Consider the following 23,012-nt stretch of genomic DNA (forward strand, 5'->3'; position numbering starts at 1 on the left):
AACATGTTTTATTTTGACTGTCAGACAATCAGTATTAGTTTCTGTCTGCTGAGTCATAACCACGATATTCTGTAAAATTCTCCAGTTCTGTAGTCTTATTCTCAGTATTTCTCTTCATGGCAAATATATCAAATTCTGCCTCATCCATCCAATCAGGAGTTAAAGATATATGAAGGGCAAGTCAGCAAAAGGGTCCCCAAGTATAAAGTACATTTTCTAAAAACACTGCAGAGTCTTTCCACTGCATGCTCCTAGACAAGAAGTATATATCCTTCTATATCAGGACTTACGTCTTAGTTAAATTACTACTTTTAAATTAAAAGTATTGGTAAATTAAATCTGTCTGGGATCCCAAGCACTTCAGTCATTAGTCTGTGCTTCATATCTTAGCGATTATGAACAGAGATATCTGAGGGATGGCTACACTGATGAGCTACAATTTTTCCACTTTTTTCAGTTTTCACTCTGCCTTTACTACCTTGGGAAAAGGCGAAGGTTTCCTGAACAATCATCTATGGATGCTTACTTGGATAGGAACAACATTTTCCTTGTGTTGAGTGTGCAAAAGATAGGAATAGCACAGCTTACAAAAAGCAACAAGGGACACTGGCACACGGAAAATACGTTGACACCTTGCCGCTTTGGCCTTGGATTTCATCTGAGCAACGTGATCAGGTAACCAGATCTTGTTTATAAGGTGCAAATTTCAGCTGATAATATATGTGGCTTTGCAGATTTTTTCTTTTTCTAGTTACATAACTGTAAGGATATTTTGCCTGTGCATTAAGCTAAGTAAAACCAGTTGTGCTAGTCTTTTTCTTCTTCAGCACTGCTCCGTATAAATTACACAAGTGAAGCAAAAACAAATAAAGAACCACTTTTCCTCTACACTAATTAAAGACTAGCTAGCTTGTCAATTTATAAAACTTTTGGATCCCTTGGCTGGAGTTTCATGACACATTTTTACAAATCAAAAACAGATGACTGCTTTATAAAGGTATTGATGTTTGGCAAAAATGTAGGAAATGCCAGCTACAAAAATAAAAGGATTAAGTGATCCACTCAGCAGCACTAAAAGTTCCCATTAACCACAAGTACACTCTGAACACAGGGCAGCCCTCTTAATTGCCCTTTTTTTCTAAATGGCTTTTTTCTGTTTGATCCAAGAACAATGTTTATCTCCTCAAAGCGGGGGTAGAGAGGGAAAGATTATGGCATCTTTTTATGTGACAGACAGAATTATATTAAAAAGAGCAGATCCAACAGTTTCTAAGAGGGCTCAGGGCTGCAAGATACCGAGTGCTCTGGCCAAGCACTTAAACACATACTTAAATTTTATGCATGCAAGTTGAAAATTAATTACTAGTTGAAGTGCTTTCCTGGAGCAAGGCCAGCATATTCAGCACTTTGCAGGATCGAGGCCATAGCTCGTATAAATCTGATGGAATCTGGGAGAACACAGAGCACTGGGAGAACAGTCTGATACACTAATTTACCATGAACTGGGTATCCGCAACAGGCAAAGCTGGATAATACATACTTTCGCTATGACAGAGAGAGGAACAAATTCACCTGACAGAAGGAGTCTATGATCACTTAATCCAATTTTTCCCCAAATTACTTTGCCTTACAATGTCCCCTCCTGATTCCCCCGCCACTTGTGCCCCCAGCTTTGCCCTGCAGCTAGCGTGTTCAAGCGGTGTGTGAGGAATGGCTCTTTCCACCAGGAGCATCTCTTCCATAATTTTGCAAGTGATCCACAGACTGAGAAACATCAGCTTAAACCATCAATTAGAGGTCTGGCGATACACAAGCACTGTGTGTGGGCTGTTAGCACTGCAGCAAATTTCATCCACAACAGATTGGAAGAGTAGCCTAGGAATTAGTGTTCTAGTGCACRTTTTAACTTTCAAAATGATTTGCCTTACATTGTCAAGTTAGCTCTTACTGCAGTAAAGCCAGAAACACAGAACTCTTAAAGTGCTCTACAACTATTCTGAGCGTCTGATTTTGGTTTTCTATCAGCCAACTATGTCTACCTGAAAATAAACCTCTAAGCCTGTTTGACTCCCTGTGTTAAGAATGATTCAGATTATTCAGATATATTCCTCTGGCTTTCATTTTTACTATGTGGATGACACCAAATTGGCAGGAGCAGGCTATACATTGAAGGGCAGGGCTGCTACTCAGAGGGACCTGCACAGGCTGGGGAAATGGGCTTACAAGAAACTCATGAAGTTTGACAAAAGCAAATGCAGGTCCTATACCTGGGATGGGATAACCCCAGGATGCTACAAGACAGCCTGGGGCCGACTGGCTAGAAAGTAGCCAGCTGGTCTGAGAGGTGATCTTCCCTCTATTTGACTCTTGGGAGACCACATCTGGAGAAGCGTCCTGTCTTGGGCTGCCCATTATAGGAAAGATGYRGACATACTGGCAGGGCTAGAGCCACGGCCCACGAGGAGAGGCTGAGCGAGCTGCTCTGATGAGCCAGAAGAAGAAAAGGTTCAAGAGTGGCCTAATCGCTGTCTGCAACTACCCAGTCAGAGGACATAGAGAAGCCAGCGCCACACGCTTCTCAGTGATATGACTAGCAGCATGCAGAGTATCATTCAATTTGCTTGTCTAAATGGAATGGAGAAATGTTTCACTTTCTGAAATATCTTAAATTTCAGTGTGTTTAATATCTATCTGATGTTTTCCAACCCCTTCAGACAATTCACACGACTGTGTCAGGATATTCACTGATAAATTCATCCCAAAGCCTGTATTATAGAGGGCAGGGCAGTCCTTCCTGTGAATAGATGAATTTCCTAAACTTAGATTAGATCATGCTAATAAATGCACAGGACATCTTGTGCGTTATTCTACACTCAGCAGAGAATAAGTCCTTTGAACAAACCCAAGATTTCAGTGAATATTATTTCTAGGAATTTTCCTTTTCCCTTGAAAATACAGTCTTAAAATGCTCAAAGTACTTAAGAGTTATGAGGCTTTTCCTCATAAGAACTGCTGTACTGAATATTAGAGTGCTTTACAAATGGATAGATACAATACGGCAAAGAATAAGCTCCCTCCCATTCTTCCTGAAACAGCAAGCTGAGATCCTAAATATTTACTTCAAATGTTCATAATATTTCATTTCCTGTCCCTTTACAGACTGTCTCATACGCTATACATTTATGTGAGGTATTCTGAATGATCCATATTTATCTCAGTTTTTCAACTTGTATCTCAGCAAAACTGAATCTATATATAGGAGTTAAATATTTACATAATGTGAAACTTAAACAAACAAAACAAAAAAAGCAGCATCAGGCTGCTTTGTATCACTGATCATGGACTATAGAAGGGCAGAAGGTGATTTTTCATTTTTAGATAAGCCATTCCTTTCGGTCTTTTTATCTAAGAAATCTGCCTGCATTGTTTAATTAGCCACTGTTCAATCTTTATATAAGGCAAGAAAATGATGACATACAATTTTATTTTACAATATGTAGACAAAATCACGGTGTTATTCAACCGTTATCATGTCGTGCTTCCTGAGGACATTCATTTTCTGGCACCTAACTGTTTTCATAATGTGCAAACAGAAAATGGAAATGTTTTTTCATCTAGGTCTTCCACACAAAAAAACCCTAAAGATTCTACCCTGTGCTCTCCAAAACAAAATTTTATGTAAGCTTAAATCACAAGGAACAGCTGCTTGAATAGACAGCCTATTTCCAGGGAATAATGAAAGGCAGATTCCCACATGGGAACAGCAAGCGCATCCTTCCAAAATCCTGGAGTTCCCCTTTCTCAAACTTCATAGGTAGGGAAATTTAATATTTGCAATCATTTTTCCAAACTAGAAGCTGGAGTGGCTATAAGGAACTTTGCAGAATAAGCCTCTGAATTCCCCATGCTAGGCGGTTTCATTACATGTCCTGATATAAGTAATGTTGTTACTGTACATGCTTTAAGTATTGCAGATCTGGCTCTCCTGATCTGTACCATGTATAGTCACTGAAACCTCTGTAAGGAAGACAGAAAATGCTTTCAGATCTTGACCTTTTATCCTCTCTTGGCTATAATTTTAAAAATCRAAACACTCTTCATAACGTCTCATAGCACAGCCAGAAAGTAATATCTCCTTGTAATATTCTAAATATTTTCATTTAATTCTTAACTTACATGCATTTAGGGTCTGCAGAACACTAGTTGCCCTATATACACAGCACACAACCAGTCTCTCTCTCCAGTAGATCACAGTTTCCCAGTGAATGCTCCATATTAGGTTGAACAAAAAGATAACTCAGGAGAAAACAGTCCTAGGAAGGGAGAGTTTGGAATCTGAGCCTAGTTTCCATTTGGTAATCTTGCGAGTCACCTTATGCACAGCTGATGATCTCTGAATTTGATTGATGATCCAGGAAACATGCAGGAAAAGAGTTTTGAGAGGACAGCTAGCATTCAAGGGGAGACATTCAGGTAGGATGCGACTGCACAGTATCTGATATGTGTTAATCCCTCCACCATGCATTCTATGCTGTTTCGAACTTTTTGATAAAGTTGTCTAGGGAGATGAAGACACCTGGTTTCCATTATAATTAATACTATTAGTGTGTACAGATGCAATAGGTTGCTTCTGAAGACTAAAAGTCATTAAAAATTGGAGCGAGTGATGGTGGGAAATGATGGGGGTGGAACCTGACTGCATTCTTTTAAAGAGCTCAGCAGAAGTGAGTATCACACACCTTTAATGTATAGCACTATATAGCATTACAGGAGGATGAAGCGTGCATACAATCTGATGGGTCTCATAGTATCCTAAATGGAAAAACATGACATTTTGCACACAAAACAAACAGTAGTTCTAAGAGAATTTCCCAGATGCTTCCCGTGTGCTTTGCAGGTGTAACAAATCTGCCCATCTGCTGGGTTCCAAGAGCCCACCAACAGGACAGATTTAAGTGTTATTTACATAGGATGTCCTGATGCTCCTTCTAACTTGTGTCCTTTTGCATTAATATATTATATTTTTTTTAAAAAAGTCACAGAGAATAATAACTAAGGCAAATGTGATGGATTAAAAGGACAATATATATTTTTAAACAGCTTTGTCATCCAAGATTAATTTCAGTCAACTAAACCTGATGAATAGTACAAACACCTTCCATTCCCTAAGTCTGTCTTTACCACTTTTGTGAGTATTTGCAGTAAAGCACTAGCCTACTTTTTATTCAACAATTACTCTTCTGCCATATTCTAACACAAAACAATCACAGTTACTTGTAATGTTATCTAGATAACTTCATCATTACTGAACAGGCTAAGTAGAACCTCAGCAAACTGCTTAATGTCCTTCATATAAACTCACAATGAAAGCAACGTTTTAGAACTACAGAGATCAGGTATGTTTTGATGAGATACTGTCATTTTATAAACAGCCCAATGCTAAAGCCAGATCTGCTCTAAATGTTTTACCAGAGAACTGTTACCAGGAAAATCCCCCTACAAAATAGGTGCAGTTTATATCAGTTAAAATGTACACTTTTACTGCCCCAGTTTATACAATCTGCTAGGAAAATAAGCTATCTTGACAAAAATGGGGGGGAGGGGTTGCTAGTGCAAAATAGTAGTGCAGGAATAGAAATGTTTGTGGTTTTTCTTTTTTTTTTTTTGAATTGCACCTCTAGCAGCTCTTAGATCACACTGGCAAAGATTCTCATGCAGATCCGACTTCAGAAATAGTTACTCAAATTAATTTGCATGATTGTGATTGTCTAATATTCTCCTTGTTACACACTGGCAATCTAAATAACAATGAGTCAAATTATGAGCTGATTAATTCATGTTCTAACTCAGCAGATGCAGGGATGTAAGACAACTTTCCCCTCAAGTCCACCCCCCTGCCCACAGGGATGAAGCCTCTCCTGCTCTGAGCATCTCAGAGTTAGGTGTTTATGCTTAAACAGCACCCAAACTGACCTGGCAGATGATGGGTGTCCAAGCCAAGCCCTGTTTCTGTGCCGGCAGCTTGGCTACCAATAAGAAAAAAAATGTCGTTCTCTCATCAGCTGGTAAAAAACCCACCATTTTGGTGATCTGCATAGAGAGAACGTGAATTTCCTTGAAGTCAGTTCCGCATTCAACTTACTTGAGCAGGTTGCCGAGATTGAACAGTGCACGGTTGTGCTGAGGGTTTAACCGAAGGGCCCGTCTGTAATAGTCCTTTGCCTCCACCACATCTTTGGTCAATGTCCCCAAGTTGTTGAGAGCACTTGCATGACGAGGGTACAGCCTGGAAAAATGGAAATATCAGGTCACAGACACTCAGTAACTGAAAAACATTAGAGGTAAAAGTGATCAAGGGCGAGATTTAGTGTCCAGGACCCTTTGGGTCATAAAAAGATGAAAACTGAAGTTCACTATGACGACAATGAAATAAATACATTTTAGTAGCCCACAGAAACCCCAGTCAAGTTGGGAGACCAGCTATGTAGGAAGATAGGTAGAAGCCCCCTCTGATGCTCTGTTATGAAAGAGCACACAGCGGCTTGCCTTCTGAAGTCCTCCAGATGATCGTTTTATGCATGATAGAGAGTAAGCTTACTGAGATGGTCAAGGCTTCAGTTTGAGAAGACCTAGTCTCAGCTCCCACTCCCCCTGCAGATTTTCTACTTCGAACCACAACAACTCATTTGATACTTCTATGCTTTAGGTCTATGTTTGTAAAATTACAATGATAAGCTTCTAACTCATGGGCATTGATATGGATAACGATGTTAAAAGCAGCTGGCTACAATAGTCCAGGGTATGGCATGAGGAGAGGCATTTAAAGGAAGAAGATATTAAGGCTCTACAGTGCAGTCTGTCTCTCAAGTTTGAGACTGCTCTTAATCTAAATCTTCCCATGGTTTTTTTTTTTACTTGGAGCTTTTCATTATGTCAGTTCCACCCTGGTATCTTCTCTACGTAAGTACCATGAATAATTCAGCATTTTATACACTGCTGCAACATTTGCATCAGTCACATTTCGGTTCCATAGCACTTAAATGGTGGGGAGGGTCTGACTTGGGGGTAAAGCCAGGAATGTCCATGTCCCCTGGGAGAAAGGGACGTGATCTGATAATGAACTCAGGATGTTTTCTATAACTGAATAAGAAAGGAGTCMCAAAATTCTTTTCCTGCTCATAACAGAAAAGCATTGCAAAGCTACATAGCTGAGAAGAGGATGTCCAAAGATACAGCACCACATGTTTTTCAAAAATTTAGCCTATTTCAACTAAGGATAAATGTAACAATCAATATGCATAATAAATAATAATAATAACTAAGAATAATAAAAAATTACCACTACAATGTCAACGTCCCTCATGCAGAGATAACATCCCATCTCCTGTTTTTTCTGCTGCAAGCACTCAGGGGCAGTTTACTGGCATAAGTTGGTGTCTTAAGTATTTGCTTTGTCCAGTAACACAACTCATAGTTCATCCATAGTACCTGCATTTGCTGCTCACTGAAGTGAAATTAGCACTGAAACAGCATCTCTTTCTGTCCCTGAAGCTACTCAGTGAGCCTGATGAGCTGGAGCAGCCTATGGCAGATCCTTCCCACAGGAACAGCAGGGAACAAGGGAAAGGACCAAGCTTGCTTGGTCTTCATATGGTGGGATATATCAGTATGTGATACCTTGGCCAGGATCTTGAATGAAGAAGGTCCTATCTATCTTAGGGTGAATAACTGAGAGCTCAGCCTTTTTTCTATTTCTTCAATCTTTTGACATTCTTTTTAATTTAAAAGGTTTGGAAATTACATTTTTGAACCTTTTTCTTTCCTTTGGGCTATGACAGAAGTCATACATTACTGTTTTCAGTATTCACATAACAAAAAGTTCTAATATCTGGCATGAAGTTGCTTGAGTTACAAGCAGGCAAAAGTATTTCAGACAATTCTTGGGAAAGTCAGAAACAGATTAACATTTCACAGCCCTAAACCTCATGTTTTTGCTCTCAAACTTTCAGAAATTAATTCTCCTCTTGGCTTCTAGTGCTCCCATGACATTTCAGGCCCAGGAGATTTGCCTGAATTGATTTGGAGAAGAATGAAAACTCAATTAAGATTAAAAGAGAGAACTGATTTCACCTTTAAACTGCACAGTTCTGACCAGCAGCTCTATAAATATAGTTCTGAGCACAGTGCTAAAATCTTTCAACAGCAAATCACAGGATGTAAACACATCTCCCATATATCCTGGGCTCTACTCCTTGTGTTTTAGATTTACTTATTACATCTCATTGCTCTTTCCAAGAAATGTAAGTGAGAAACCAGAACCTCAGCTAGCACAAATTGTCAGCTTAAACCAGCTTAGCATCTGGCCCGAAGAACTTACGACACTTGCAATTTTACATATCCAAACACATGTTAAGAGAAAAACCTGAACGCTGAGATAAGACAGTGGCTTTTGAGTTGGGCTTCAGTTCTTTATGTTTTCATTTGGAATATTATGTTCCCACGGCAGTAGAGGAAGGGCTCTGCCACCCACTCTAGGAGAGGAGAGGTGCTCCCCGAGTGGCTGCGGGCCAACTCAAGCCAGTTGGCCTCAGGGCCAGAGAATGGGGCCTGGCCCCATTTATTGTTTAATATAGGTGTTGGTTAAAGGACTAATGGCCTTACTCTATCTACCTTCTCTTCATGCACACCTACTGCTGTTATCGGCAGCTTCCTGGGTATAAAAATGGAGTAGCACAAAGTCCCGTGGCCGGATTTACAGAACATCATAAAACTTGACCACAGGTGACTAATTAAAGCAACATTTACTAAAGAACTCTCAAAGTGTTTCTGCAAAATTTGCAGATATACCATTTGTGAATTGATCTTTATCCTTTTTGCTGTATGTGATGTATTACTCTAATGAATGGAAGCATGTATATGTTTTTTCCTTTCAATCTTATTGGAGGTTTTCTGTTGTTTTCCAAGACTCTTGGAATCAGACCCAATGCTTCCCCATTGCCTACCTTGCTTATTTTGACTGTAAGCTCTCTGATGCAAAGACTGTCTCTTCCCGGGTGTATTTATTTCTTGGGAAAGTCAGAAATAGATTACCAGAACAATGATGTCTCTGGCTAACCTAGTCTCTTCTTGCCAGAATAATAATAATATTCAGAACCCAGACTTTATCTTACAAATAGCTGAGACATTCTGAGATGCAAAAAAACCTGTTGTTAAAAGGCAGACATTGTTTTATAACTTCTCTTAAGAAGCAGAGCTCTCTATATGGACACACACAGAGCTGCATTTTCCTTGCCGCCACCATTGATAACAGTAACAGTCTGCAGGCAATATCCTTCTTGCTGTGTATCTGATTAGGCAGAAATTCCTCTAGGCTTCACCTAATCAAATGCAAGTGCTGCATTATTTATGAAAGAAAGCTGAATTTCATTAAACTTCTACAAGAGGCAGTACATGTAAAAATATATTCCTCCCTTCTTTCAGAAATCAGAAGAATTTTCTTTAAGAAAAATCTTTCACAGGTGATTATAAGAGAAGTCCTGAAACAGCACAATTACCTTAAAAAAGGAAAAAGAAATCAACCCTTAAAAGTATATTTTAGATTAGGCTGAGCTTTCATTTTTTTTTAAAGACAAGTGGGACGTTTCCTTGCTGCAGAATGAATAATTCAAATGATTCCTTCAGTGCTGTTGCTGCAATTGTCAGAATAAATTCCAGCAGCTTTCCCTTTAACTATTACAGGTATACACTGCACAAAACTCCTGTTAGTAATTATCTCCACTTCTTTCAGGCTAGCAAAATTCCCTCTAATACCACTGAACAAAAAGCCTTATTGACTTGCCCAGTCGAAAGATTTCCAGTTTTATAAGAAGACACAAGGCACAAAATACATAGTCATTGAAATGCTGATGACCATTTACTTTGCTTTTTCAGCTTAATGCTGTTATCATCTGAAACATTTCTTATTAAAAAAAAAAAGAAGAAGAAGGGTTTTGTTTGTCAGCAATACGTCTATWTTATGAGGCAAATCCAGAAGAAAAGAGAAAGGGAGGGAATTTGTCGCCATGGCTACAACCTATAATACACCAAGAATTTTAGTTCTTTTATTTCGGAGATGGGGAAACCACTTAAGCAACTGGCGAGCTCGGCGCGCAGTACCGCCTTTAAAAGCCGCTTTTGATCTGGCGCCAGAGGTATTAAGGGGGCAAAAGTCACTGGCGTGACAAGTCCCCCTCCTCGCTCTTGGGGACGCGCCAGGCGGGTCCTGCACCGCCGCCGGCGCAGCCGCGGACGGGGCCGGGCCGGCGCCCAGCGCGGGAAGCGGAGGAGGCCGGAGGCCTCCCTCGGACGCGGGACAYGGAAGTAAAGCAGCTCTGGACGGGGTCAACCTAACGGCCGCGCCGTGGCACCGGCGGGAGGGCACAAGCCGCCTGCATCACCTCGCACCGTATCCCCAGAGGCTCCAGGCGTGGCCGTTCTTGCAACAGGGGAAAATCGGCAACTAACTCACCTGGGGAGACCTAGCATGCCTGTTTTATTCTTCTTTTTTTTTTTCTTAATGAATTTTTGATTAAGGAACGCATTCAAGCCCAGCGCTCGCAGGACACCACTCCCCTCGGAGGCGGCCGTTATGAACCATGACCGCTGGGCTTCTGCCCAGCGAGAGAGCCGGCCGCCTCACCTCCTCAAGGGCAGCAGTGGCCGAAGAGCCCCGCGGCCGACCTCGGGTCGCCCTTCCCTCACGCCGTCGGACGCCCGCCCGCAGCCGCCCTCCGCTCTCCCAGCGCCTGCGCGACGCCCCACGGCTGCGAGAGTGCAAGGCAAACACCGAGCGACGCCCCACGGCCGCGAGAGCGCAAGGCAAACAYCGACGTCAGCCAGGCTAAGGGGGCGGAATCGGGCCTTAACTACGCAAGCCCGGCTACTTGCCGGCAGGACGGAGATCAGTTTTTAAGACGCATTTTGCCCCACGCCAACGCATGCCGTAATATTTTACTGGCATCGTTTTGCCAACTAAAGTAAGAATGCTACATGAATAACGTTTCGTCCGTGCCAAAGTTTTACACTGCCCCCTTTATATTTACTCCAGGATACCAGTTCAGGCCAATTTTCCAGTTCTAATGTTACCTCACATACATTCACTTTCACATGTTTACGTAAGCTCTCAATAAAGCTCTACGCGAGGCTGATTTAAAAACTTGACTGGATGCACGTCTGAGGGSCGCCCTGCCGCCGGGAGCGCTCCTGCGCTGGCGAGGACTCGCGCCACCACGCGCCCGGCACCTTCCGCTACGCGCCGTGGAGACCGGCAGGTCACGCGGCCAGAGCCCTTCTCAGAAACTCCAGCGCCGCCGTTCACGGCGTTTGAATTCTTCCTCTAAAGGGAGAGATGATCCTGCACTACCAAGAAGCGGTTTGTTTCTCTCAAAGGCTTTTACAAGGTGCACCGGTATTTCCCCAAAGTTAACACCCTTCAGCTTGGCTGAAGATTTGTGGCAGGCTGGGATTTCTTTAAAAAAATGGAAATCTTGCTAGAAGTCAGGCAAGTGAGCGATCTAAGGCTTTCAGGCTCCTCTGAAAGCCTGGGGCGAAAGCACGACAACGCGGCCCGGCCCCGAGGCCAGCAGCAGCGCAGCACGTCCACCGCCGCATTTTCGGCTGCGAGACGGGCTGGTTCACCGCGGGACCCTCGCTAGCATTGCAGCGGGGTGCCCAGCACCACCCCGGGGCCTCCCGGCTGGCCCTTGGTCAGGCACCCGGCCAGCCCCAACACGGACACCGAGATACAGCGCTCGTCTCTGCCACAGCCGCCCACGGCGCCTGGGACAAGCCATCCCGCGAGGTCTCCATGTCCCATCAGTAAAGCAGCAACACTAACACCGCCTTTTCCCTTGCTCTTGCCTCTCTGCACAAGCCCTTCGGGGTGAGGACAATCCCCATCCACGTTCAGTGGCCAGTAAAACGGGATCTCCATCTCAGCTGGGACCTCCAGAGACCAATTCAGCGTAAATAGCAAGTGCTGAATCACAGCCAGGGACCGCTGGAAGGAAGAAGCATCCTGGCTATGCTGCGTCTCCCCCTCTCCAGCAGCGCCAAGCAGCAGGAATAGCAACCGACTTGGCCCACTGGCTCCTGGCCATCAGCAGATCCTTTTTTACCAGGGTCAGCCTTCAAGGATGCTCAGACCAGCTCCAACGGGCACAGCAGCCATGCTGTACCCTAGTACCAAGGGCAACATCTACAGACAGATACGTGAAGAAAAGAGAAGCTGCATATATTCAACCTGTAAACTCACAAAACCACATGAATTCTTTCAGCCTGGCATGCATAAAAAAGCATATCCAGAAGCATGTCATTACAAAAACAAGCCTGTAGCACATTAAACAATATTACAATTTATGAATTTTCATTAAATCTTCAAACTTGGGCAGGGAGAAATGCTGTAGATTTAGAACTAAGGAGAAAAAAAGGATTTCACGTCCAGCAATGTTAAAGCTACACTTACATAAAAAAACAAAACCCCTCCTGCTAAACTCTCGTATTTCCTGCACTGTTGAAGCAACATGGGGTTATCAGAGCTGGGTTGCCTACTTGCCCTCTCACATAAAGAATTTATGCAGGATTCACGTAAATCCTGACAATCCCAGAAATCACTCAAGTCCAACAAAGGACTATTGAGGCACAATATGCCTGACTTACAGAGACCAAGAACAGTGCAGGCATCTCCATAGAGTCCAGAGAAACTACAGGAATACAGAAGCAAGCAGGAGTCTGTATCAGCCAAATTCTTCAGCCAAACATGAAGGGACTACCTAGTGACATATATATCTTGTCTAAGAAGATGGGACAAAATCACGCCTGTCCTCTTCCAGAGATCATAGGTACAGGAGGAAGCTGTAGTCCAGCCCTGTGGCGCTTTGGTCACAGCCATCTCTGAGCTTTCTGAAGGTCACCTCAGTTTCCAGTATAAATCCAAGTAGCCCCATTCCAGCACTGTCCAGATTGCTCAAAGGGGCCCTTCAAATGTGTGGCGATAAGCAGAGCACCTCAACTTCTCCTGCCAAAGGTTCATGGAAGGTCACATCTCATGGGAGATGCTCACTGCCATTTGATTCAAATCAAATTTTCTGCCACTCCTTGGTAAGCATAGGAGAAGGTAAATCTTCTATTGCTGTCAATGCTGTTACACTGTGCACRTCCTGCTTTCACACCAGGGCTCATGGTTCTACTTACATTAGTTTGGTTTTAAGTAAATAAAAGCTTGGACCTTGACTGGTACTTGATCAACACAAAGCAGAACAACTGAGCAAAAGTGGAGTACACCCCCAGGCAGGCAGAGATTTGTGCTTTGTAGAGAACAGATTTAAAAATGGCTGAAGTAATTCAGCCATCATCCCACACACTGTGTTGTAGAGTCCATTAAGTCTCTGATTCAAGTTATCAGGCTCTCTTTTCAACCATCAAYTATTATTAAACCACTCATAGATTTTATCCAGCTTCATGACAGCCACGACATGAGTACATGAGAGAGCCAAGACTCCAAAAGCCTATTGTCAAAATGTGGTTTAGAAGAACACAGCAGGAGGATGTTTCCAACAGCTTGGATACGATCTCTCTGGAGTTTGTAACATCCATGAACACAGGCTGTTATGTTAGTCTCTCTGAAGATGTTTCATCAAATTCCTAACCAGAGAGATTGCTCCAAGAGCCTGACCTAAGAGACCTAAGTGTCATAAGGGCACTCGGGGCCTTGGGAGCAAACGCAGCCCTGGCAATCACAGCAAAGCAGCACTGCACATTTTTGACTCACTGTAAAAACAGGCTAACAAATGGTGCTGGTATTTTAATTCTTTCCAGAAATAAATCACAGATGGTATCCAAGGCCACCTGCAGTCCATGCTGAGAGGCATTTTCAAGGCACACACAGAGACACACACACACACACACACACAAAGGGCTATATGAACACAATTTTTTTTACTGCATGGAGAGTGCAATTTAACCAAATTTAAACAACCCCAGATACTGTTGATTTAAGATATATAAAAACCCAGTGGGTAGGTGTGTGGGAAAGCTTAGCGAGAAACCTGAGCCTCCCTTATAGGCGTTAGGGTTGTATTTCCAAGTGCAGTGGGGAGAAAGAGCTGCCTAGCTTGCTACTTTTCTACCCATTCCAGTGATGTTATGAACCAATTGTTTCTAAGGGATATGGATATGGTACTCACAGTACTTGCTCCTTCTTCTTCCCACATCCAGCCTGCTTTTGAGTACCAAGTATACAAATGCAYGATCTCGTGACGCTTTTTGATGCCACAAGCCAATATTTCTAGTTTTCATGCTGTCAGCAATGCCTGAAGCTATTATTTGCATGTTCTGCAAGAGCCAGACTGCACACACCACTGCACACGTATGTTCATGTTGGCTGGTCTGCTTGCTGACCCACTCTCTCCTCTCTCTGGAGGCAGATGTTCGGGGCAGCTCCTTGAGCCACAACGAAAGTCAGGCCAAGGGCTCCCACTTGCAGTCCTGAGGCTTGCTTCGCCTTCAGACACCACAAGGGAGGATGGAGGTTTTCCATGGACCCGCTGAATGGCAAGCTGATCCCTTTCATGCTCTGTTTGGTCAGCAGAGTTTGGTAGGGAAAGTCCAAAGGGGGTATGTACATACGTGAATATGTACATGCACACTGCAAATGCATSATGTATGTATACCATCCACTTGAACGCACAATGACACATTTATGTACATAAGCTCACTGTACTCACATACATTGCAGATGCTTTCTGCACTATTATATCCTATCAGATCCTGTAATGATGGTCAGAGTTAGTTCACACACTTGTCCATGCTTCCCTTGGGAAAGGGCAGCAGCCCAGAGAGCAGCTCCAGCCCCAGCCTGAGGCACTCTCTTTCCTCCTGGCCTAACTTGCTGCTTKCTTTCTTTCCAGCACCTTCCCTTTTTTAGCTCCCCCAATCCCAGCTCACTTTTAACCAGCGAAAATCAGTTATAAAGWAGTAATTTGGTTATGACAAAACCATTCTGGATCGTTTGGTGGTCATAATATCTGGCTTCACCCAAATAACTCTTTATTCTCCACTGCTAGTCAAACACTATATTCTACTGATGTTTTATAATTAAGAGCCAATGTATATGTTTTTATGTCCAAAAACGCAAACATGAAATTTTAACTGTTGACCTTTTGGCCATGCAAAGAAATGCRGCTTGGGTAGCACAGAATTATATTTATTCATCCAGTTCCAGCAAGAAATCTAGCAACTTCCTTCAGACCCACCTGCTGCTTGCTCACATTGATCTAAGATTCATGGGAAGCATGATCCTGGCAACAAAAACAGTACTGCAGAACTGTTTTCTGCAGTGTCAGCCATGGAAATACAGAGCGTAGGATGCAGGTGTTTGGGGAATTAAAATTTGAATGAATTTGGTTATAGCAGGGAAGGTAAATTTTTTCCCTTCATTGTTGGAAGTGTTATTAAAGAGAGAATTAATGTTGGTCAAATTGGTTTGAGAGCTCCACTGTTTTTCTCTCTCTGCGTGTCAGCTTACACACACTCCTTAGGAGTAACAAAATAGTCTCAACAGCAAAATCAAGCACAAGATGGCGAAGAAGGCTTGGGGGGGAGGGAGAAATAAAAGCTTCACAGCTATCACTACCACCACCAAAGTCTTCAGTAGCGTGATAGATATTCTTCGTATTTGTGTGAGGTTGCTGACTTCATATTCTCACTCACAAACAAATGAAGTAAGTTTTATTTCGAATAAGACTAGCAGTATTTGATCTCAAGCAACAGGAGGTTCTCTGAAATTCCTAGCAACTGTAGCAAATCTGCAGCAGGAGCAGTAGCAAAAATTTTAAGGCTAAGTTTCAGAGTAGTCACGGTCAACTCATATCTCAGAGAGAGTATTTGTTGCCTTTATTTTTTGCAAAAATAAAAAAAAAACAAATATATTCGGGGGTCACTACCATATGTCAGACAAACCATCAAAGCAGTCTAATCTAATCTAACAGTGTGTTTTTATCCTTTTACTGATAGTAAGCTAAAAGGTTTATAACTCATCAGTACCATTCCAGAATGCCAGCTGTTCATAAAACATGATTTATGGGTAACTCATTTTGCATCTCCAGAGGGCTGCGATTCCATTTTTCTGACAACCTGACATACAGGAGATGCTTGTTCCCACATATATACATGCAGAATTCTCTTTTCTATTCATTCACCTCTGTCCAACTCAAATGATGTTCTCGATTTTTGCATTTCATTTTTCATTTCCCCCATTCTTAGACAATATAATCAGATTATATTCTAATTACCTAAACCTAGCTAAGTCAGGATGTTGCATCACTGGGCTGTCTGCTGAAGTGAGTAATGAATTTTCCAAAGGTCCACCTGCAATTATTATCAAACATCAACAATATATCAACAGTGGTGGATGGGATCAATTGCTGAGTTTCCCATGGAAACCTGCCCTGCACTTATACTGTCAGAAGAAACATTATTCTCCTCCATCATTTATCTGCGGTGAAGTTAAAGGAGATACATCAACATAAGCCATCTTGCCTGCTTATGCCTTTAAAAGTAAGAATGGGAATAAGTGATTAAATCACTGAGGATCAAGTTTCCTGGGATTTAGTCTCAATTGCTATTATTTCATTGTGTAATCTATGCGCGGTTCAGTGTCTTTTCACACAATTACAGCTATAATATCACCTGCCTACTTCACAGGAGCAATAGGTTGCTTAACTGAATAGCTATGTGGCAACTGACACTTTTGGCAGAAAACTAGCAAACAGAAATGCATTATTATGTTGCTGGAATGGTAATTGCAAGCAGTTAAAACAGCCAAGTATGTACTGACAAGATCACTTTTGTTTAGCAAACAGTTAAACTCATTCATCAAAGATCAAGCAGACCTACATTACAATTTGGCACAAGCTTTAGAAGCAAGCTGAAATGATTAATGAGCCATCAACCATGTGCCTCAGACCAAGCAGGTACTGGGCAATGTTGCTCTCCCTCTCCTACCTCCCAGAAGCTCTCAGGTGGCTGTGGCAGCAGTCCACTGCTTTATTGAATCTCTTTCTTTATTATTTCCTTAAAGATCTGCCSTACTGCTCCTTAATGCACGCTAGGCAGAAGTGGTATTTTAATCTTCTCCTTTATTTCTTATGGTGCTGCAGCCGCATTACTATAACTCTTGATTGGCTTGTATCTCCTGTAACCTGGAGAGTGTGGATCTATCAAGAYCAAGAGCCTCCCAGGCAGCCTGCGCCTGGCAATGGCTCCCTGAGAGCAATGTCAGGGAGGCTTCTTGCATTAGCACCCGAGCTGGTGATCTGCTTCCTCACTGGTGAGGAAATTCATGGACCGAGTGGTCCTTCARCTTCCCAGCCATTCCTGTGTTTTCAGGTCAGGCCAGTGGCCAAAAATAACTTGTACCATCAAAATCTTTTTGCAAGACCACAGCCGATACTTCCTTCCTCCTAATCATGGCATAATTAGTCTTCAATCAGAGCAGCAATTGAAAAGCTCAAATCTGTGATTCTCTGTGAATAGCTTGGATGTAAAATTTGTTCTTGTCTGTGATATCAGTCAAGGGTCTTGCATTATATCCATCACCATGTTGCTTATCCCACACCCATTACCTTCTCCAAAGGGACAAACCCCAGATATTTCAGAAGGGGGTAATGTCTGGGGGAAATGTCTGGAATGTATTTCTCAACAGGAGTCCATCCTACGCTTTTTATTTACATTGTTTTACTGCTTATTCTATGGGCTCCAGTAGCTCGTGACCAGGGCGGAAAGATAGGGTATGAATGGGGAAAGCATAAATGCAGAGATAAGGTGATGGGACCAAGTAATATCGCTTTCCAGTCACAGAGCCAGCTGGAGTCTCCTGGTTTGCACTGCAGGCTCTGCCAGTGCTCCACGGCGTTAGAGAGAATGCACAAGRAGGACAGAGGTGGCCAGCTTTTCAGAAGAGCTAAGTAATCCTGAAATTATTGAAGCAACTGCAAAACTGCCCAGTGCCACTGAAACATGGACCACCTAGAAGCATTCAGTTCTGTGTCACTCAAAGCCCTGGCTCGACTTTGGATGCTCTGTAAACAATATCATCAGCACAAACTGTTATCTAATAAGTTTTAGAAATGTTTTGAATCACTTCTCAAAACAGACTCATTCATAACTGAAATACTGCAGAGCAGAAGACAGCACTACAACTATAATAAATAGATGCTGCAGAGTTAGAGAAGAGCAAAATCTTTTGTCAGCAAATCCCATTTGCACAGACAGAGGCAGCATCAGCAGGCACAGAAAGCAGTTAGTACACACAGTATTGTAACAAGTTCACTGCAAGGCTTGGATAAAATTTGCTAGTCCCTCTTCTGTGCCCTAGTCACAGTGGCCTTTTCTGGTCCTGGAACTGGGGAAGGTTCAGAGAAGAGTTACAGGAGTGATTAAAGGACTTGTGTGAGGCAAAAAACTTGCCTAACATTGAAAATGCCAGCAATTACATCAGTTTGTTGCATCAAACAGCAGGTTAAGAGAGGACCTGACCACTGTGTGGAAAATAGACTTTAGGTAATGGGCTCATCAGTGCAGCATTTAAAGGTATAAACAAATCCAGTGACTGGAAGCTGAGGTTAAACAAAATCAGACTAAAAATAAAGAAGGACATTTTCAACAGCCAGGGTAATTAACCTTTGGGACACTTTACTGGTGGTTGTGCTGGATTTTCCATTCCTAGAAACAGTAAAAAAATGGATGGAGGTTTTTCTAAATGATTTGCTAAATGACCAGCAGAGAAAACAGAACAGGATGCTCCTCAAAAAGCTAAAAAACACTTTGACCCATTTTCAGGCCCTCCTCAGTGACAGTGGACTCTCTCCTCCCAGCTTACCTGGGTGGATGAGGAGCCCATAGAGAGCCGTGGGTATAACCCTGTCAGCTGGCCAGAGGACAAAACATAAATGTAATTTCTGGAGTTTCSTCCCACCCTATGTCAGGAAGGAACATTTCCAACTGATGTTTATTGCCCCTTTTTACATGCCCTTTTGTGCCAAGCTCTGCCCTAGCTGCCAGAGCCACTCGTCCCTTTGTCTGTCCTTTTCACATTTGCCTTTTTTCCGTGAAACTATTTTCTGTGCCTTTGATGCTTGCTTTCTCTCGTTCTCTCCACAATGCTACTCTTTTTTCTTGCACTTATTTACCTGAAGGGCTAATCCCTTCTCCCAGCCCCAAAGGACCAGAGTGAGCAATAGTGCAACAGGGCAGAGATTTGGGGGGAACCATGGGGGCCAGCTGCTTCCCTGCTGCCACTGCACCAAGTGCTACAYGGGCAGAGAACACTCATGGCTATGGGTGAGCAGCACCACCAGCCCCCATGGGAGCAGGAACCCAGGGAGCATTGCTCACCATGAGCTACCTCCTAYGCCAGTGGAGCTGGGAGTGCACCTCTGAGTTACGGGGGAGAACGCRTCTTGCAAGTTCACAACCCTCTGCTCCTCTTCTCTGCCCCAGGAGATCTGGAGCAACAGAAAAGCTCCATAGCCCTCTCAGTACTGCAGGCAAAAGCTTGGTCTCTACCTACAGATATCAGAGGATGCATGCCCTGTCACATGCAACTCTTGGGCCAGAAGATGTTTCATGTCATTGYCCTATCTTTGCCTCAAATTTTTCATGTGGCCATGAGCAAAGCAATTCACCTTCCTGTTTCAGCTTCCTCTGTTACAGAACTACAATAATGATATTTACTCAGCTACTACATAGGAGCATTTTCACGATCAATTACTTAGCATTCATGCAAAGCTCTGTGGACAGCAGCCTCAATACAAGTAGTAAGTACTATTATTATTACTCTGCTTCAGATGGTTACAGTGTTGGCATTTTCCAGGCATGCACTATTAACAATTTACTATGATAAATGGCCCAGGAACCTGAAAATACATTCATGACAACTACCTCCTGCTTACCAGCATTCATTCAGCTGAATAAATGACACCTCATTGCTCAATGCATAGCTATGGTAATGTTTATACCTCATATATTCAAGTGTGCACACAAACACACACACACATGGAGCTGGAGGGAAGCCAAGCTACCTCATTTAACAACATACAAACCCTGAGTCAAAGAATTTTCCCAGCCTGCAAAACCTGCACTGCCCCCATGGAGTTGAGAGCGAGGAGCACACAGCTTGCCATGTGCCCTGTCAGGAAGGGCTGCATAAACCACAGGCTGGAAAGTGCAGCTGGAGCATAACCAGACCTTCAAAGAACTTACTTGAGAGCAGTTTTGTAGTGGTAGATAGCCTCAACATTACGTCCCTGGTCTTTCAGAAAATTGGCATAGTTGTAGTGCACCTTGGCATTATGGGGTAGAGTCTTCACTCCTGAGCTGCAAATGGGAACAGAAGCAGGAAGATGTTAGCCAGCCAGTTTATCCCCTCTTCCCTGAGGTCTTTCTTCTTCTAATCGTTGCTTTCTCAAAACAAAAATTTGCTCATATTCTGAGTGCCTTGTTACCTCCCACGCACTCACAACAACAGAACTAGCATTACAAACTCAAGTTTGACCCTCAATTGCAAACTGAGCAGCGCACTGACAAACCACATGGGCCCTGTAGGTCATAAATATGTGACAGTAATTCATTTCCTCTATCACCATCACAGGTACCTCAGCAACATTCCCTGTGAGCGGATACCATGGATTCAAAGTCTGGATTACTAATTTGCAAGGCCCTAAAAAGCCTAATACTTAGAGAGCAATCTAAAATATAGTCATAACAGGCTCCCTCATCTCCACCTCTGCTTAAATTGAAGTGTCAGGAAGTTCGTCATGAAAAGCTTGAGTTAAAGCTATGAGCTGGAGGTACTAGAGAGAAGGTATCTTTTCCATCCACATCGGGCACTAGAGGGATGCACAGCCTACTCTGACTACTGAGCTAGCACTTCTGCACTGCGTAACGCTGAGCAGAGAGTACAGCCAGGAGGTACATCAGGGTCTCTTGCTCCATTCTACTCTGAAGTTACAAGTCATACACGCTCCCGTTATAACATATGGCTGTGACCATGTAGCTATCCAACCGCCCGATCCCTTCACTTCCACTTTCTAGCCATGTAGATCGAGCTGGACATTTGGAATTAGTAATGAGAGCATAGATTAAAAAAAAAAAAAAAAAAAAGAAAGAAAGAAAGAAAAAGAAAAAAAAGAAAAGCTAGCAAATGCTTGTTAACTTACTTTAGAGCACAGAAAGGTACACCTTGCACAGCTAGAGAAAGTGCTGTTCTGAGTCTAAAGACTGAAAGAAATCACAGGAGCACATAMACCATGGAAACATTTCCCCTGCAAGAATCCCAAGAGGCTGGTACTCCATTTAAGAGGCAAATACTTTCCAGTATATAATCAGGGGCTCTCTGAGGTAATAGGAAATACGGCTGGTTGAACCTGTTCCTGTAAAACCAGAGGAAGCACCATGTCATGTTCCCAGGTCACAGGCAGATTGCTGCTAGCCGCTGCCTTCTTTCCTCCCACCACCTCCGAGCCTGGTACCTCAGGTAGGAACTGCAGGCACTAAGTGCCTCAAGTGTTTTTGCCTTGCCTTGTTTATCATCTCTGCTGTTTAGCTTCAGGGGGCAATGAAGAAGTTAATCAAGAAGACACAGGGTCACACACAGCCTCTATGGAGCAGTGCAGCCTGCAAAGGGGCTGAGGAGGGAGAACATAGCCACAGCTGCTGAAACTCCTTGTCAGGGATTTCCTTGTGAAAAAAAAAAAAAAAAAACTTGTGAAAAAAAAAAAAAAAAAAAAAAAANAAAAAGAAAAAAAGAAAGAAAAAGAAAAGAAAAGAAAGAGCAGGTTGAAGAGCCTTAGTAGCACTAYGGCATCTGCCTGGTTATCTGCAGCTAGTGGTATCAAGCGTCACTAATGCCTGCTTGCAAGAGATTTCAAAGGTTCGCCCACAGCCTCCTCGCAGAGCTCAGCACAACACTGCCACTGTTTGCCTACGCAAATTAAGAATATACCTTGCATTTGGCTTCCTAATCATCAGGTATTTCTAAGTTACTTACTGGGAGCACTACAGGAACAAGACATTTTGTGACTAATCGCTGAATTAAATCACCTAATTGATGCTATTCTTAAGAGAATGATTTTCTATATTAGTTTTCACAGAGATATATGGCACCAGCAGCAAGTAATGTGTGACTGCCATGGTTGTGTTAATTTCCACTGGCCTTGGGAGCTATTAACTACACACTTACAACCTCTGGGCATTACTGGAATATTAATTCTTATACAGAAAGGCTTTCATTGCATCAGTGTGTTATAGGCAAAGCCACAGACAGGAACTCAGAGCTGCTGCTATCTCAGAGCTATATGTGCAATGAGTTGTTGGCTCTGTTATAGCCCCTGCTGAAACACAGCAAACTGAGTTAATGGTGAGAAGCACTACACACGCACAAGTACTTCAATTCTAATGAGACACAGTTTTAACAGGAAGACGCATATTTTTAAATATTTTAATTTTGGATAATATCTCTTTAAATAGAATATTATTAATCATGCCGGTCTCATTTATTAAAATTATACTAACAAAGGTTTGTCTTTCTTTCATTCTGTGTGCTTCTGTGGTGGTGAGCAGTGKCAAAAGACAGACAACTTGGTTCAGTTTGGGGCTTTTAGAATGCTCTCTCTCTCTTCTGCCCCACACCATTCACATTCCCTGACCTATTTATTCTCGTGGGGGATTTGTGTCTGACTTTGCAAATGCCTGATGTTAACTGCTTAGAGTATCTGTGCTGTCAGCTGTAGTAGCACACACAGTACTGGATGTGGAGTGGATTTTTTAGGAGAGTTTAGGTAAACACTTCAGCTAATTGATTCTTGACCAGCTGAGAACACTGTTAGCTCATTGACAGAGGAAGCATTAATATCCATAATGAAAGCCAAGTGGGAAAGGGTGGAGTGGAAATAACAATGCAGAACACAATGGCTTTC

The 23,012-nt window shown here is 42.7% G+C and overlaps 1 protein-coding gene across 1 annotated transcript in view; it reads right to left on the reverse strand.

Moving 5' to 3' along the window:
* The window catches only part of TMTC1 (transmembrane O-mannosyltransferase targeting cadherins 1), a 154,090-nt gene that overhangs the window by 16,731 nt on the left and 114,347 nt on the right, over nucleotides 1-23,012 (reverse strand). Inside the window, exons 12-13 of the mRNA XM_085324129.1 lie at nucleotides 20,299-20,412; nucleotides 6,143-6,286 (exon numbers count right to left, since the gene is read on the reverse strand). Coding sequence (XP_085180255.1) covers nucleotides 6,143-6,286; nucleotides 20,299-20,412 — 258 coding nt within the window. The remainder of the gene's footprint in view (nucleotides 1-6,142; nucleotides 6,287-20,298; nucleotides 20,413-23,012) is intronic.

Source organism: Rhea americana, unplaced genomic scaffold, assembly GCF_003343005.1.
Source record: "Rhea americana isolate MKP2758 unplaced genomic scaffold, rheAme1 scaffold_9, whole genome shotgun sequence".
NCBI lineage: Eukaryota > Metazoa > Chordata > Aves > Rheiformes > Rheidae > Rhea > Rhea americana.